This window comes from Phyllopteryx taeniolatus, chromosome 14, assembly GCF_024500385.1.
Source record: "Phyllopteryx taeniolatus isolate TA_2022b chromosome 14, UOR_Ptae_1.2, whole genome shotgun sequence".
In the NCBI taxonomy this organism is placed as follows: Eukaryota; Metazoa; Chordata; class Actinopteri; order Syngnathiformes; family Syngnathidae; genus Phyllopteryx; species Phyllopteryx taeniolatus.
Genome location: NC_084515.1, coordinates 24,295,180 through 24,312,595, shown reverse-complemented (window position 1 = coordinate 24,312,595; position 17,416 = coordinate 24,295,180). Strand labels below are relative to the sequence as shown.

The following is a 17,416-nucleotide window of genomic DNA, read 5'->3' as shown; positions in this document are numbered from 1 at the left end:
GATCAGCAGCTCCACACGGCACCGCTATACGAAGCATTGGGCAAAATGAAACGCAACAAGGAGAATCTTTCTGCTTGTGTAAACATTATGTCAACAAAAAATATTTCGACACATTGCCTATTCTATTTTGGAGCTTGTGGATGATCAAATGCTGACTTGGAGCCAGTCACAAAGAGTCAAGCCACGCTACGAAGCCACAAATCGTATGACATAACTCCTTTCAACTCTGCATTTCCATTCTTTTTCGGGTGTACGAACTGTGCCAAGTTTTAAACGCAGGATGGTTACATAAATGTACTTACAATTGCTACGCTTTCAGGCCGAGTTAAATAAAACAATGACTCGTTGTTGCTGGCTTCCCCCAAATGAACAGTTTTCGATTTATTTTATTGCTCAATATTACATTTGTTAGCCTTCCACTAACAAATCGCAAAACCCTCTTTTAAATGGGATACGAGCTGAGAATGTTTCGTGTGCAAAAGCACAGAGACGACAACACGGGCCGGCTGTAGTCATCCTCGCTGTCCCTAATCAAGTGGCCAACCTCACAGATAAAAGGGTTTGCTACTTGATATCACCACGAGGAGGAGCGGGGGAAAAAAAACGATGTTAGTAAAATGTCAATGGTTTGACCAAAGTGAGCTAACATTAATAACTATGCTAGCTACACATTAGAAGATCAGTCCATAATGAACTCAAGTATTGATGTGGATGAATTGGCTTTAATTTATTCACTGCCAGCCCTCCCAGTTAAAAATGGATATTTGACTTCTATAGCCGTCAACGGCAGTGAATGTATCGATGCGACTAAATTCGTTCAGCAAAATCTTTGGTGTGCCGTGAGTGAATTGTAAATAATCCAGTCATTTTGCATAGAGATAAACAGACCTGAAGAAGCGGGGCGGGATTATTTCTTCAAACCGTAAGTGTGTGGCATAACCCATTCATCCATCCATTTTTTGTAATGGATCCTCACTAGGGTCGCGGGCGTACTGGAGCCTATCACAGCTATCTACGGGCAAGAGGCAGGGTACACCCTGAACTGGTCGCCAGCCAAGCGCAGAGCACACATAAACGAGGCCGGGATTTGAACCCCGGTCCTCAGAACTGTGAGGCGGATATGCTAACCAGTCGCCCCAACGTGCCACTTGGCATAACCCCCGTTGTATATTTAAATACAAGATATACTTCATCCGAAAATCATCGCCAGTTTAATGCTAGCACTCAATGGAAAACCCTATTGACGGTCTAGGAAACATTAGCATGAGACATCATGGGAGGCATTTACCTTCAAATAACGAATATTCACATACAAAAGCTGTAGTAACACAGACAGACAGATAATACTCACAGGGATATAGTCTTCCTAATCTGTGAAAAATGAATTCTATTAATAAAGTTAGCCACTTCTACTCTTTTTATGTTAATGTGAATGTATCTCCGTGTGTGCCACACACTGCCCCTAAGAGGCCAAGGTGTGAACAGCAGGAACGGAAGGTATTTATTTTTATTGTTTTTATTGCTATTATTTTAATATATTTTTATATTACTTGTCTTTTTTTTGTGTGGTTGTTCTTTAAAGTTACATTTAAAGTTGAGTAAAGCTATTGTGTGCAACTAAGTTTGGTCCGACACAGTTAATTCTACTTGAATTAACCAGATGCCTTAAATTGCCACAAAGCTTATTGTAACCTTGACAACAATATTTATTTATAATATTTAAGTGTCATCTTGAGTAGATAGTTCAGTATTCACAGTGTTTCCCACAGGACTGGAATCTATTTGCGGTGGTGGGCCCGGCTGGTGGGATCGGGGGGGGGGAGGAATCTCTTTTTGTGCATCGATGTTTACAACCAAAAAAAAGGACTTTGATTTGGATAATAGAATACTGTGATTTTCTTTTGATGCGAATAATAAAATACATTTAATGACAAGAAATTAATGTAGAGTTTAAACAAAGATAACAGATAACTGCTAAATCTATTAGTGGCAGCCAACATTCACTTGTGGCGGGCCGCCACAAATAAATGTATCCGTGGAAAACCCTGACATAGATTAAAGTACTGTATATAAAAGTTAGTTGTGATTATGCCATGGACTTCCAGTTTTAAGGATTAAACGCTGACTCATCGTGCCCGTCTATCGCCATGAGAAATGACTGCATTCTTCAAAAGATTACTCAAGACATGCCAAATATTTTGCTGAACGATGTGATTAGTAGTATTCAAGCAAATCCACCCATGTCAATATATGAGTTCAATGTGGACTGATGGTCTCGTAGCTTGGCTGTTAGTTCATACTCATTCTTTGGTCAAGCCTACACTACACAATCGTTGACAACAACCACAAGCAAAGCAAATTATATCAGCAAAGCATTCTCATTTTTTTCCCCTTCTTTTGTGGTGACTTCGCGTTCGTGGGTGAACTTCGTTAGGGACGGCAACGACGAGGTGAACACGACCACGTTATTTTTCGGATTTTAATGAGGTTTTTGTGCTTTTTTTTTTTTTTTAGTTGGAAAGGCAAACAAATCAAATCTACAAACTAAATCGATCGCTCCGATAATTTAAGTGAACCCATGTTTTGTTTTAGTTAACTTGTCTACAGGACGCAGAAATTGAATGTACAGGTGTACACATACTGTGCCCCACACACACACACACACACACACACACACACACACACACACAAACCTCCTTGCAAAATCACTCATTTATCCATTTAGTTACGGGCATAAAAACTCAGGTATTCACGACTCTTCAGTTCTACGAACCCCTAAGGAATATACTAAATTCACCAAGAAAAGCTGAATTTTCTGATATCTTTGGCATCCTCCCATGGATTGTCTACAAATACTATACTTTTTTTCCATTTGCTACTCGGTGAACCCCTCCCCCGATTAGCTGACAAGTTCCAGCTAAAACTCTTCACAAATAAGCTTGTGCGGGCAGAAATTCAAAAAGTGTTCTCCAAGTCGACTCCCTAAAAATTACAGTGAAGTTTTAACTGCGTTACTTGCCTTAAAAGTCTCGACTTAAATAGCGTAAACTGAACATTATTTGTTAAACGAGCAGTGTAGCCAGCAGAAGAGTTTGTGTACTTTAGTCATCAATTATTTTTTTTCGTGAATTTATTTGCTTGACGTGCTCATTCCATGTTTTTTCGAAAATTCTATCAAGATGGCAGCCACTTGTCACATTGCTAGTTGTATCGTCTGTCTACATGGGTTGCTGCACCATTGGTATTCAAATATCCCTTGTTTAAAGGTCTACAACTACCACGACATCAATGTTAGTTTCCTTAGCCTATCAGAGGGTTTTTTTTTTTTTTTGTGTGTTAGCATTAAGCAAGCAGTCTTTCATAAGGTAAACTTATGTGGTTTGGTTAAATACACAATTTTTTTTAATTTTATTTATTTATTTATTTTTAACAGTTTTATAGTGCACTTCCATTGGGAGTGGCAATAAACATTTTGCCTCTTATTTGGAGAGGTTTGAGAACCATTGCAATACTCCATCAGTGGCCCTTATACAAACATTGAAAAGTACATTTTCCATAATATATTCCCTTTAAACTAAAGAGTACGGCTGGGTATTGTTAAGAACCTCACGAGTCGATATTGATTTAGATTCTTCAGGTTGCGATTCAATTGGATTTGGATTTTTTGTTACGATTCAATTGAATTTCAATTCTTTAGGTTGCGATTAAGTAACAAGTAGAAATAAAGAAATTAGAGTAGCTGTTGAAAATATTTATTTTTTGCCGATGTTAAGTGGTCTGCCACCTCACATTTTTTTTAGAAATAAAAAAAATGCACAATAACTTATTTGTGAATATGGAATGCAAAGGTTGACAGTTCTCTATAATCACTGAAAAAGAAAAGTCAAAAAATAAAAAGAAATAAATAAATAATAATACAGCCTAAAGCACCATTCACTGTCCAGGAGCTGAATCAATTCAGAGGAATTGTTGAACTGGGGGTGGGAATATTGCGATGGATTGATTAATCGTTAGTTTAACCCACCCCTATTAAAGGCGGTCAAACACATTTGTTTAGTTTGAGGATTTGATCAAGTTGGCGAATACTGCAGCCCTTGCCAAGTGTCTGCCCACACGCTTGCACTAAACTTAGAAGTCACACAACTTTACGAGACAGTAATCCGTCTTCCCGGGCTGGTGAACGCAGCTTCTAAATCATTCCCGACAGCTTCCCCGCTCGCAGGTCACACAGGTGTACTCTTCGGGAGTTCACCGCCCAACACTCTTAACAGCTGTCAGAGTTTAGCAGGGTGTCAATCAACTGCTGTCACACGTCCATCCTTGACCGTGTGACCGGGAGTGGTGCCACAGTCCAAAGTCCACTCACTGACCTGGCATGTTGATCAACTCCACTGAATTGAGGTTTGTGTTGCATTTATGTGCTGTCAGAGCAGACAATATTCCCGTGATTTATTACAGCAATGTGAATAACTGTTTTTCACAAAACACAGGTAAATTTGAATTTAGAGTTGCACCCTTAGTGTAGTACCACCTTGTGCCACAACATATCAGGCAGCACTGAGCTCTACAGTTAGACATGCAGCATAATTTACAGCAAGAAGAAGAGGCAGAGCAGGTCACCTACTAATAGTAGGGCCCAAAAGATTAGTTGCTGATTCCGATATTTGGCAGAAGAAAAATCTGATAACCGATTACTCGGCAGATTAATTAATAAATATATACCGTATTTTTACGACCATAGGGCGCACCGTATTAAAAGGCTATTTCTGTATTTAACACATACATAAGGCGCACCCTGAACTAGTCGCCATCCAGTCGCAGGGCACATATAAACAAACAATCATTCGCACTCACATTCACACCTACGGGCAATTTAGAGTCTTCAATTAACCTACCATGCATGTTTTTGGAATGTGGGAGCAAACCGGAGTACACGGAGAAAACCCACATAGCCACGGGGAAAACATGCAAACTCCACACAGGCGAGGCCAGATTTTAACCTGGGCCCTCGGAACTGTGAGGCAGACATGCTAGCCAGTCTTCCACCTTGCCGCCCACAGACAAGCACGTGCAAAAAAAATAATACATTTAAAAAAAAAAGGGCACTTTGGGCATCAATGGCATCAATATGCAATGATAAAATTTCATCAATGAAACGGTCGAATATAAAACGGCATTTCGACACACGCCATGCAACATTTTTATTGAAATATCCAGCGGGGGACAGCAGGAAGAAGGCATGCCAAGAGCTACTGCGCAGAGTGCAAGCGAGTCAGCAGCAACTCCGTGTATGGAGCCGGCAAGGCGACTGGAATTTGGCTAGCTTTGCTGGTTCTTTAGTTATAGTGAGGAACGGAAAGCCATTCACAGATGGCGAGTATGCCAAAACATTCATGCTTGATGTGGCCAATGACCTTTTTGAGGACTTTTTCGGCTAAAGATAAAATAATCAAGCAAATAAAAGACATGACTCTGTCAGCAAGAACTGTTCACGATCGTACCATCATGATGGCAAATCAAGTGCAGGAAACACAATTGAAGGACATAAATGCAGCGGCATACTTTTCCCTCGCTTTGGCTAAGTCAACAGACGTAAGCCATTTATCCCAGTTCAGTGTTATTGTAAGGTATGTTGCCGATGACACACTGCGTGAGGAAAGTCTTGCTGTTTTGCCAATGAACAGGACAACAAGAGGGGAGGATTTCTTTTCTTTCATTGATTTCGCTAAAGTAAAAAAAAAATCTGTCGATTGGATCAACTTATTTCAGTGTGTACTGATGGTGCTCCGTGTATGGTGGGGGGAAAACAGGGGATTTGTAGAGCTTCTTTGTGAACATGAAATTAGACCCACACTAAGTTTTCATTGCATTCTGCATCAGGAGGCGCTTTGTGCTCAACCGTGTGGCGAGCAGCTTAATGAGGTGATGGCTCTGGTCATTCGGGTGCTCAGCTTTATCGTTGCCCGAGTTTACAATGAACGCCAGTTTAAAACACTGCTGGATGAAGTTGGGAATAATTATCCCAGTCTGCTTTTGCGGAGCAATGTGCGTTGGCTGTCAAGACGGAAGTCGCTCAGCCGTTTTGCAGCTTGCCTGAGCGAAATACGGACTTTTCTTGAAATGAAAAACGGCGAGCACCCTGAGGTAACTAACACTGAATGGCTCCTGAAGTTTTACTATCTCGTGGACATGACTGAACAGCAAGTAACCACACTCAACATTTTGATCTCTAGCAGCTAGTTGGCTTCACATCTAATCTTCTGCAGTGATTCAAAGCACGCTTTGGGGAATTTCGTGAGCGCACCTGTCTTTTTAGGTTTATCACTCATCCACATGAGTGTGCTGTGGACAAAGCCGACCTGAGTTACATCCCTGGTGTCTCCATCAGAGATTTTGAATTAGAAGTTGCTGACCTGAAAGCCTCAGACATGTGGGTGAACAAGTTCAAGTCACTGAATGAACATTTGGAAATACTTGCACGACAGCAAGCAGAGCTGACGAGCAAGCACAAGTGGACAGAAATGAAAACGCTTCAACCGGCAGACCAGCTGATTGTCAAAACTTGGAACGCGCTTCCTGTCACATACCACACACTGCAGCGTGTGTGTATAGCCATATTGACCATGTTTGGCTCCACGTATGCATGTGCGCAGTCGTTCTCACATTTAAAAAAACATCGAGACCAACCTACGATCACTTTTAACGGATGGAAGCCTCAATGCCTGCATGAAGCTAAACCTCACAACGTATCAACCAGACTACAAAGTCATCAGCAACACCATGCAGCACCAGAAGTCGCATTTACAGTAGCATTTGATTTATTATTGGTTAGCTTCAGTATAACAAAGTTATTAAAGAGTACATTATTATAGTCTAGAATTGTTGGTCTTGCTTAAAAGATGCACACATTAGTTGTATTAAGTGTTAAAAAAAATTATATGGCTTTCACGGAAATACATTTTAAAATATGTAGCTTTCATGACTGTCTTGGCCAAAAAGGTTCCCGACCCCTGGCGTAGGTGATAAGTGGAACCAAGGGGAAACCTGGGTACGTCATCACAGCATGTGACTCAAACGGACCAATCACCAGAGATGATCGCCGTGGCATTCTGCGCGCAGCAGAAATTTGTGCCGTGTCTGCGTCAAGTGTCGCATAGAGGCCGCGCAACCCAATGCGTCGGTCACGTGATGCAATGCGGGCACTGTCGCCCGCATGCGCGCGGGAATATAAAGACGCCTTAATGGGGGAGAGGCAGGACAAGTGGCAGTGGGTCTGGTGGAGGGGTAGAGCTCAGTGTCATCCGCCTAACAATATAAGTGTCAATTGAATTTTTGGAAAATATTGCCGAGGGGAAGGATGTAGGTGATAAAAAGGAGGGGGCCCAAGGCAGAAGCCTGGGGGTGGCCAGGAGAAATGTGGGACGGGTAGGATTTGAATGATTTCATTTGAACAAACTTGGTCTGGCCAGACAAGTAAGAACTGAAACCACTGGAAGGGTGTGTGTGTGTGTGTGTGTGTGTGTGTGTGTGTGTGTGTGTGTGTGTGTGTGTGTGTGTGTGTGTGTAGTGCCAATGTGGTGGAGTCTGTTCAGGAGGATGTGTGCGAAATGATGTCAAAAGCTGCATTTAGATGAAGGAGGATGAGGATGGTGAGCAGGACAGTCAGCTGCCTGGAGAAGGTCGTAGGTGATCTTGATGAGTGCTGTTTTGGTGCTATGGAGAGGGCAGGAGCCAGACTGAAATTGTTTATAAATTCATTATTGGAAGTGAGGTGGGAGTGTAGCTGGGAAGCGACAGTCTTTTCCAAGATTTTTGAGAGAAATGGGAGCTTGGAGATGGGACGAAGGTTACTGAAATTATTTGGATCTGAACAGTTTTCTTCAGCATTGGGCTTATGGCTGAAGTTTTGATACCAGTAGATAAAGCTGAGTGGATGATGTTAGGGATGAGAGGAACCAGAGACAGGAATCAAGCTTTTACCAAACAGTCGGAAGGGGGTCAAGTTGGAAAGTCGATGGCTTGGAGTGATGGATGATTTCAGAAATGTCCATGGCAGAAGGCAGAGTAAAACTTGAAAGTGAGTAGACAGGAAGGACAGACAAGGGCAGTGAGGATGGACTAAGGCAGGAGGAAGGAGGAGGAATATGTTAGCATCAGACATGCAAACACCAAAGGCATGAAAAAGATGGGGGGGGGGGGAAATAAATAAAAAAAATAAAATAAAAAAACATTGTAGGAAGGTCTGGGGGGGGGGGGGGAAATTCCCGGGCCCTGCAGAGAATTTTTTGATTTTAACATAAATTAAGCAATCTGGAAGACAGTGAAGAGTAAAATAAGGCAAAATAAACAAATTTACTTCACATACAAAAACATTTACACCGCTCAAGTACATGTTGATGTACAAATTTAAGATTATAATCAAATTTGCCTAATTTCTTTGCTTTTTCATTTTGGCCGCCAACTTGAGCCAGGCCCATCTCCACCTGCGCCTGATGTCTGCTTCAAGCTTTGCCACATGAGTAGCAGTCTCCTCTTTAAGCACTCTCATTCTGGAAAGGAATTGACTAAAATCATTGTTTCACCTCATTTTTCACTATTACCAACTCATCGAATCTATACGATTTACGTAAATCCCCTATTTTGAGTTCAAAATGGCGAATTTCGCCAAAAAGTGACTAATTTGGATGGATGCATCATTAAACTAGTACATTTTGGGTGGACGAAATGATATGGTTGAATATTTTGGACTCCAAATATACAATGTAAGGATAGTCAATTAATTTTGTTAATTTATTGATGTTAAAATGTTGAACATTTTAAATGTTTTATTACAACCCCAATTCCAATGAAGTTGGGACGTAGTGTTAAACATAAATAAAAACATAATACAATGATTTGCAAATCATGCTCAACCTATATTTATTTGAATACACTACAAAGACAAGATATTTAATGTTCAAATTGATAAACTATTGTTTTTAGCAAATAATCATTAACTTGGAATTTTATGGCTGCAACACGTTCCAAAAAAGCTGGGACAGGTGGCAACAAAGGCTGAGAAAGTTGAGGAATGCTCAAACACCTGTTTGGAACATCCCACAGGTGAACCGGCTAATTGGGAACAGGTGGGTGCCATGATTGGGTATAAAAGGAGCTACCCTGAATTGCTCAGTCAATCACAAGCAAAGATGGGGCGAGGTTCACCTCTTTGTGACCAAGTGCGTGAGAAAATAGTCGAACTGTTTAAGGACAATGATCATCAACGTACAATTGCAAGGAATTTAGGGATTTCATCATCTACGGTCCATAATATCAAAAGGTTCAGAGAATCTGGAGAAATCACTGCATGCAAGTGCAAGGCCGAAAACCAACATTGAATACCCATGACCTTCGATCCCTCAGGTGGCACTGCATCAAAAACCGACAATGTGTAAAGGATATCACCTCATGGGCTCAGGAACACTTCAGAAAACCAATGTCAGTAAATACAGGTCGGCGCTACATCCGTAAGTGCAACTTGAAACTCGACGATGCAAAGCAAAAGCCATTTATCAACACCCAGAAACGCCGCCGGCTTCTCTGGGCCCGAGCTCATCTAAGATGGACTGATGCAAAGTGGAAAAGTGTTCTGTGGACCGACGAGTCCACATTTCAAATTGTTTTTGGAAATTGTGGACCTCGTGTCTTTCGGGCCACAGAGGAAAAGAACCATCCAGATTGATATGGACGCAAAGTTCAAAACCCAGCATCTGTGATGGTATGGGGCTGTGTTAGTGCCAATGGCATGGGTAAGTTATACATCTGTGAAGGCACCATTAATGCTGAAAGGTACACACAGGTTTTGGAGAAACGTATGCTGCCATCCAAGCAACGTATTTTTCATGGACGCCCCCGCTTATTTCAGCAAGACAATGCCAAACCACTTTCTGCACGTGTTACAACAGCGTGGCTTCGTAGTAAAAGAGTGCGGGTACTTGACTGGCCTGCCTGCAGTCCAGACCTGTCTCCCATTGAAAATGTGTGGTGCATTATGAAGCGTAAAATACGACAACGGTCTCCGTTGTCGTATTTTACGCTTCATAATGACTGTTGAACAGACTTGAACGGCGGAAGCTGTACATCAAGCAAGAATGGGAAAGAATTCCACCTACAAAGCTTCAACAATTAGTCTACTCAGTTCCCAAACATTTATTGAATGTTATTAAAAGAAAAGATGATGTAACACGGTGGTAAACATGACCCTCTCCCAGGTTTTTGGAACGTGTTGCAGCCGTAAACTTCTAAGTTAATGATTATTTGCTAAAAACAAAGTTTATCAGTTTAACATTAAATATCTTGTCTTTGTAGTGTATTCAATTAAATATAGGTTGAACATGATTTCCAAATCATGGTATTCTGTTTTTATTCATGTTTAACACAAGCTCCCAACTTCATTGCAATTGGAGTTATAAAATGTATTAAGAGTTCTGTTTAAAAGGGCGCTTTTGCAAAGTTTTGTATATTGTCATTGCTTTTTCTTTTCTAAAGGGGGAAAAAATATTACAATGAGAATCTGATTTTTTGGGGTTTTTTTGTGTTTTCGATTCATCGATGAATCGGACAAAAACATGTTTTGAATTTCCATCCTTTATTTCAAAGACAGGAGATGAGTTCAAGTTGACAGCGCAGAAAATGCAAAAACATAAATTGTGAATAAGTTACTGGTTTAGTCAGAAAAAAGTCAATGTTGATCAATGTTTTCCAACATAAAAGCAGATGTTTGCAAATGTCTGGTTTTGGTTAACCAAAGATAATCAGTCTGTTTTCATGGAGGACTGCATAAATCTGAATATTTAACGTTGAGAGGCTAAAATACCAATAATTAGCCATTTCTTGCACCTCCAACGAACATTTTTTTTTTTTTTTAAAGTCTCTATAGCAAGGATTTTCACCTATTGCGGGTGGGTCCCTTGCAATTAACTTGTGTTCACCGTATTTTAAAACATGTTTTAATCAGTTTAAATGTGTTTAAAACATGTGGGACGGGAAATTATTATTTTTTTTTTTATATTTCCATGTTCTCTCCATATCACAGATTTTCACCTATTGCGGGTGGGTCTGTAATGTATCCCCCGCGTTAAACGGGGGTTTACAAATCACTAGTTAATATTGTCAAAACAGACCCTTACCATCCGCGGGGTCCCCAAACGCACCACTAAAATTTTTTTTTATCTCGTTGCTTCGACTTGCGTACCAGTTCGAAATCGATGTCCGTCTTCTCTATCCCATGTCGCTTCTTACCTGCTGGCATGCTGACGTCCAAGTGCCGCAGTGGCTAGTTAGTTAGCCTCCATGTTCCATCCCACCACCTGGCATCGGAATGGCGACGACTTCCGCGTCCCGACGGCACCCGCCTGTCACAGTCAGCGAACCGGAGAGTCTCGAACAGCACGCAGAACCCACACAAGCCGAACCGGCCCCGCGGACGGGTCACAGCCTTCCGAACGAGAGAGCGGTGGACGATGAGCAGTCACACGAGCTACAGTCGGAGCATTAGCGCATGAGGAGACATTCACCCGGGCACTGGCGCCTCTAAACGGTCACAAGACAGACGGATGCCGCCCATCGGCCTCACTTCAGACTTCCTCCTCGGCGGACACGCAACACGGAAGTGTATAGACTCAAAGCGGAATCTTAAAAAAATAAATAAAAGAAAAGAAAAAAAAAAGAAAAGAAACTCCCCCGCCCTCTTGGCATGCACGTCGACTGTGTGGCAGTGTCACAACCACCAAGGGTCAGTGAAGGCACCGTGAAGGAACGCTAACTCGCGCAGGTGTGGAGGCCCGTGCGCGTGCACGTGAGATGAACGGTAGAGTGACGTCATCACGTTTCTTGAAACGGACTGTTCTTTGGTTTTATCAAATTTTAATTGAGTATTGGATTGTTTGGTTGACTTGAACACTTTAACAGCCAATACAAAAAAGTTTACATTTTAAATTTCCCCCAAAAAATCTATAGTTTTTATAGTTGATGGCAAAATCAGCGTTACTTTACACACCTCAAAGGTGTGGGACATTAGTTTCACGGTATTTTCTTGATTGTTTTGTGGTACTTAATGTCGTTAAAACAAGATTATTTACTTTCATAATTTGCTCTACTAGTTCATTTTTATCAAGTTTGTTTTGCTAATGGAGGCAGCAAACAGGGCATTTGATGAATTATCTTGTCACCAGTTTAATAGAAAATTCCATATTTGGTATTGTATAACCTTTAATGGTGAATAGCAACAGTTGGATTGATCCGAATAAACAAAAAGTGAAACTTGTCTGTTTTCTCAAGAACAATCAGGAAAGCTGAACCTCTTTGCAAAAATGTTAAACGGCGCGAGGAACTTTGTCTTCAAGTATTTCTTTTGGGAATTCTCAAATGAGAATTTTCAAAACAACACCAGCGTCGAGGCTAGTTAGCCAGCACGCCGCTCAAAATAACACCGGACTGTGCGAGTTGAGTGTGAAAGTCCGTTGTGCTTGTTAAGCTCTTAAAGACATTTTGGACTTAAGGCCGATTAAAGGATTTGATGTGTCTGTTGAAGTCAAAAGATTGACATCTGCTAGCATGACTGACCACTGTAAATACACATTTAGATTTTCAAAATAAGATCATCGTGGCACCATGACGATGATGTCGTCACGACAACTGCGATCCAGTTCAGAATTTAAGACCAGCAATCAGACTTTTGAGCTTTCTGAAGCAGAAGAAGGGAAACTCAAATAATCATTGTATGAAAAGGGAACTAAATTTACAACTGAAGGCAGAACAAATCTTTCACTGCTTTTGAAGCTCCCAGAATAGGGGTGTCCAAAGTCTGGAGGGGGGGCCTTTTGGGGCCCGCTGCACCTTTTTTACTGGCCTGTCGTGTATTGTAATTAATAATTTGCTTAAATTAATTTTGGTGGAGTTCTCTGTGCATCAATTTATAAAGAAAAGTGTGAAAGCATTTGTTAAACAAAACTTTGTGGCAATTAAAAATAAAAAAATAAAAATCATTGTAGTACCACATTGTACCACACACAACATGCGGGGCAGCACTGAGCTCTACTTTTTAAAAAGTTTTTCTTTCTTTGTTTTAAATGTTTATAAGCGTTTTTTTTCCTTTGTTTTTAAATTATTTTAATCATGTGTAGCACCTTGAGTTACTTTGTGTATGAAATGCGCTATATAAATACATTTGCTTTGCTTTGGTTTACTGGAAGAGATGAGACGATGCAGAGAAGGCCTCCACTTAAACGCCAGTAGTGGTCGTTGTTCCCATGGAATGGAGAGAATACAGTATATGCCTGAGTATTGTTGGATGCTCAGTTTATACTGTATGTGTTGCTCCCCCTAATAAATGGGGGGTCACTGTCCGCAAAAAATGTAACCTTGGCTTTGAGTGAAGCACCTGCTTCCGGTTGCCATCATGTCAACATTTTCTAGCAGGAAAGCTTGAAAGGCGTGAGTCATCCTGCACTCCGAAGCGTGACGTCAAAACCGTGATCATCACAGGCGGAGGCCGGCGCTGACTCTTTGCATGGTGACGTCTGACTGCGTCATTGTAAAACTACGTGCTGTGCACACAGACCGCCGGAGGGGGCGCCGTTGAGCCACATGTGAATGCGGTGTGGATGGTGGTGTGCAGAATGGATTAGCGAGAAAGTAGGACACTGCTCTCACACAACACTGCTCTCTGCAAAAGAGCACTTATTACTTGACAGTCTTGCGTTTTGTGTTGTCAAGAAACAAGATGCATATTGGCGAGAACATGCAAACTCCACCCAGGCGAGCCCGGATTTGAACCCAGGTCCTCAGAACTGTGCGGCAGATGTGCTAACCAGTTGCCATGTCTTTCTCACACATTCCAAAAACGCAACAGGTTTGAATGCTTGTTTGTCCAGGGGCGGAGCCAGTGGACGGAGTCAGGGGTGGGCCAGTGAGGCCACTCCACACGTGTGTCGGGAATAATCGTGCAAATATTTTCTGGTCGAAGTTCGATCAGCACCCCCTACTACCCGTTGATGATCTTAAAGGGGCAAACAACGTAGACGATTTGATTTTGTGACTTCCACACACAAAAATTCCTGGCTCCGCCCCTCTGTATGATGCGTAAATGAATACTGCTGTAAACTGGCAACTCTTCCACTGTTTGGATAGATATGCCCTGACATCAACTGGCGACCAGTCCATTGTTGGTCAGTGTTTCCTAACATAGACTGGAGACTGGTCCATTTTTGTCTATATGTGCCCTGACATTGGCTGGTGACGAATCCATTGTTTCTCTCAGTGTGCCCTGTCATTGCCTGGTGACCAATCCACAGTGTACACCCTCGCACCCAAAGTCAGCAGGGATAGACTCGAGCTCACCCGCCACCCAAATAAGGACAAACACTATCGAAAATGGCCATATTCAAAAACATTGCTTGACATGAAGCTTTCAAGACTTGAATCTCAGTGCTATTTGTGTCACAAAGCAGGCGTTCGGGTTGGCACAGTTGCCACGGTAACGGCACCTGAATGGTGCAGCGTTTGGGGGGGGGGACTTTTCTTTCTTTTCATCAAGTCGCCACCGTCGCCGTTGACGGGAAGTCCAGCGGCGATGAAAGATAGCAGACATGCAGAAAATAACAGGGAATTCCATTAAGAGTCTCCCGCCATTCTCCACCGAGTGGGACAATGCACCCGCGTCAATCCCGCCGCTAATCCCATCTGTCCATCAAAGTCGGAATCAAAAGAAAATCTTTTTTTGTGATCGACCTTTTGACACACGACATCGATGTATTTCAGGGGTGGCAAAAGCCTAAACTATCTCTTGAATGAAAAATTCTCCTGGAATATTCTTGTGCCACTGCAACATAATTTCTTTTAAGACATATAAGGATTTTGTTTTGTTGATCTGTTAAAGACCCCACAGTATACAGGTAGATAAACAATTGCTTTTGGTCATGCTGTGTGTGTTGTGCTCTGATAATCTCAACACAGCATAAGATTAGTCAAAACAAAGATTATGTTCCACCATTGAATCTAGTGCGCCAATACTGAAATCTCACGTGACCAAACGCGATCTAACAAAAACCAAGAAGACGAAACATAGCAACGCAACCAAGGCTTGACATGAACTTTTTTGCTCACTGGCCACTGTGCCGAGTGGTATCCAAGAGTTACTGTAGTGGCAATTCATCATTTTCACTAGCCACAACATTCATCAACGCTGGAAGGGGGCTGACCAAACGTTTTCACGATCAAAATACATTCATCAACCTGGTGGTGGAGTGTGGGATGCTGACCAAACGTTTTCACAATTGAAATTAATTTGTCAATGGGGGAGGGGGCTGACCAAACTTTTTGCCGATCGAAATACAACCCCAACTCCAATGAAGTTGGGATGTGTGTGTTAAACAAAAGTAAAAAACAGAATACAATGATTTGGAAATCATGTTCAACCTGTATTTAATTGAATACACGACAAAGACAAGATATTTAATGTTTAAACTGATGAACTTTATTGTTTTTAGCAAATAATCATTGACTTGGAAATTTATGGCTGCAACATGTTCCAAAAAAGCTGGGACAGGTGGCAAAAAAGTTGAGGAATGCTCATCAAACACGAAGATGGACTGATGCAAAGTGGAAAAGTGTTCTGTGGGCAAACGAGTCCGCATTTCAAATTGTTTTGGGAAATTGTGGACGTCGCTTCCTCTGGGCCAAAGAGGAAAAGAACCATCCGGGCTGTTATGGACGCAAAGTTCAGCATCTGTGATGGTATGGGTCTGTTAGTGCCAATGGCATGGGTAACTTACACATCTGTAAAGGCACCATTAATGCTGAAAGGTACATACAGGTTTTGGAGAAACATATGCTGCCATCCAAGCAATGTCTTTTTCATGGACGCCCCTCCTTATTTCAGCAAGACAATGCCAAACAACATTCTGCACGTGTTACAACAGCGTGGCTTCGTAGTAAAAGAGTGCGGATACGAGACTGGCCTGCCTGCAGTCCAGACCTGTCTCCCATTGAAAATGTGTGGTGCATTATGAAGCGTAAAATATGACAACGGAGACCCCAGTCTGTTGAACAGCGGAAGCAAGCAAGAATGGGAAAGAATTCCACCTACAAAGCTTCAACAATTAGTGTCCTCAGTTCCCAAATGTTTATTGAATGTTGTTAAAAGGTGATATCATACAGTGGTAAACATGACGCTGTCCCAGTTTTTTTGGAACGTGTTGCAGCCATAAAATTCCAAGTTAATGATTATTTGCTAAAAATCATTTTATTCTGTTTTTATTTATGTTTAACACATCCCAACTTCATTGGAATTGGGGTTGTACATTTGGATTAGGGTTATATATATATAACCGCACGGTGGCCGACTGGTTAGAGCGTCTGCCTCACAGTTCTGAGGAGCGGGGTTCAATCCCCGGCCCCACCTGTGTGGAGTTTGCATGTTCTCCCCATGCCTGCGTGGGTTTTCTCCGGGCACTCCGGTTTCCTCCCACATCCCAAAAAACATGCATGGTAGGTTAATTGACAACTCTAGGGTGACCGGGCTCTCCCTTAGAGATAGGGTGAGAAGCTCAGTCATCCGGGAGGGGCTAAGAGTAGAGCCGCTGCTCCTCTGCATTGAGAGGATCCAGATGAGGTAGCTCGGGCATCTGTTTGGGGTGACCAGAGAGCTGTCTATGGGACAAAAGCAAACCATTTTGAAGCTGAGAGAAGAGGGACAATTGATTAGAGCTATTGCACAAACATTAAGCGTAACCAATCCAACATTGTTTTGTGTTTTAAGAGGCTCTTATTGTCACTGCTGATGTCGTCATTGTGTTCCATGTACCTTTCCTGCTGCAACATTTGAGAATAATGGCTCTCACCGTGCTTTGCTGGCATCCTAAAGCTTTAGAAATGGCTTTGTAACTCTTTCCAGATTGATCGATTTCAATTACTTTATTTTTGTCATCAGTTCTTGAATTTCTTGGGATTGTGGCATTTGTTGCAGATTTTTTCTTAAGGTCTTTTAGCAGACTGCATTTTGTCAAACAGGTTCTATTTAAGTGATTTCTTGATTGAACAGGTCTGGAGGTAATCAGGCTTGGGTGTGGTCAGTGAAAATGAACCAAAAAGTGTGATTAGCCACACTTAATTCAGGATTTAACAAGGGGGGCCATTACTGTTTCACACAGGCTTGAATTGAAGTCGCATTGAATTGGGATTTTGAAGTATTTTTTCCTTAATGAATAGAATCACCTTTTAAAAACTGTATTTTATATTTACTTGGGTTATCTTTGTCTGATAATTGCATTTGTTTGATGATCTTAAAAATATAGTGGGTAAAATATCCAAAAATATGAGAATTTGAGGAGGGGGCCGTTACTTTTTCATGGCACTGTGGCTATGCCTTAATACAGTC

General features: G+C 41.7%; 1 protein-coding gene across 5 annotated transcripts in view; it reads right to left on the bottom strand.

Moving 5' to 3' along the window:
• efr3a (EFR3 homolog A (S. cerevisiae)) overlaps positions 1–11,790 on the bottom strand; it is a 77,016-nt gene extending 65,226 nt beyond the window's left edge. For 2 of the 5 annotated variants that reach the window (XM_061796946.1, XM_061796947.1), the window contains exon 1: positions 11,281–11,790. In XM_061796946.1, the coding sequence (XP_061652930.1) occupies positions 11,281–11,290 (10 nt within the window). In that variant the 5' untranslated portion in view covers positions 11,291–11,790. Of the gene's footprint in view, positions 1–11,233 lie in introns of all 5 variants that reach the window. The other 3 variants (XM_061796942.1, XM_061796945.1, XM_061796943.1) reach the window with 3 other exon arrangements.
• Between the last annotated feature and the right edge of the window lie 5,626 nt (positions 11,791–17,416).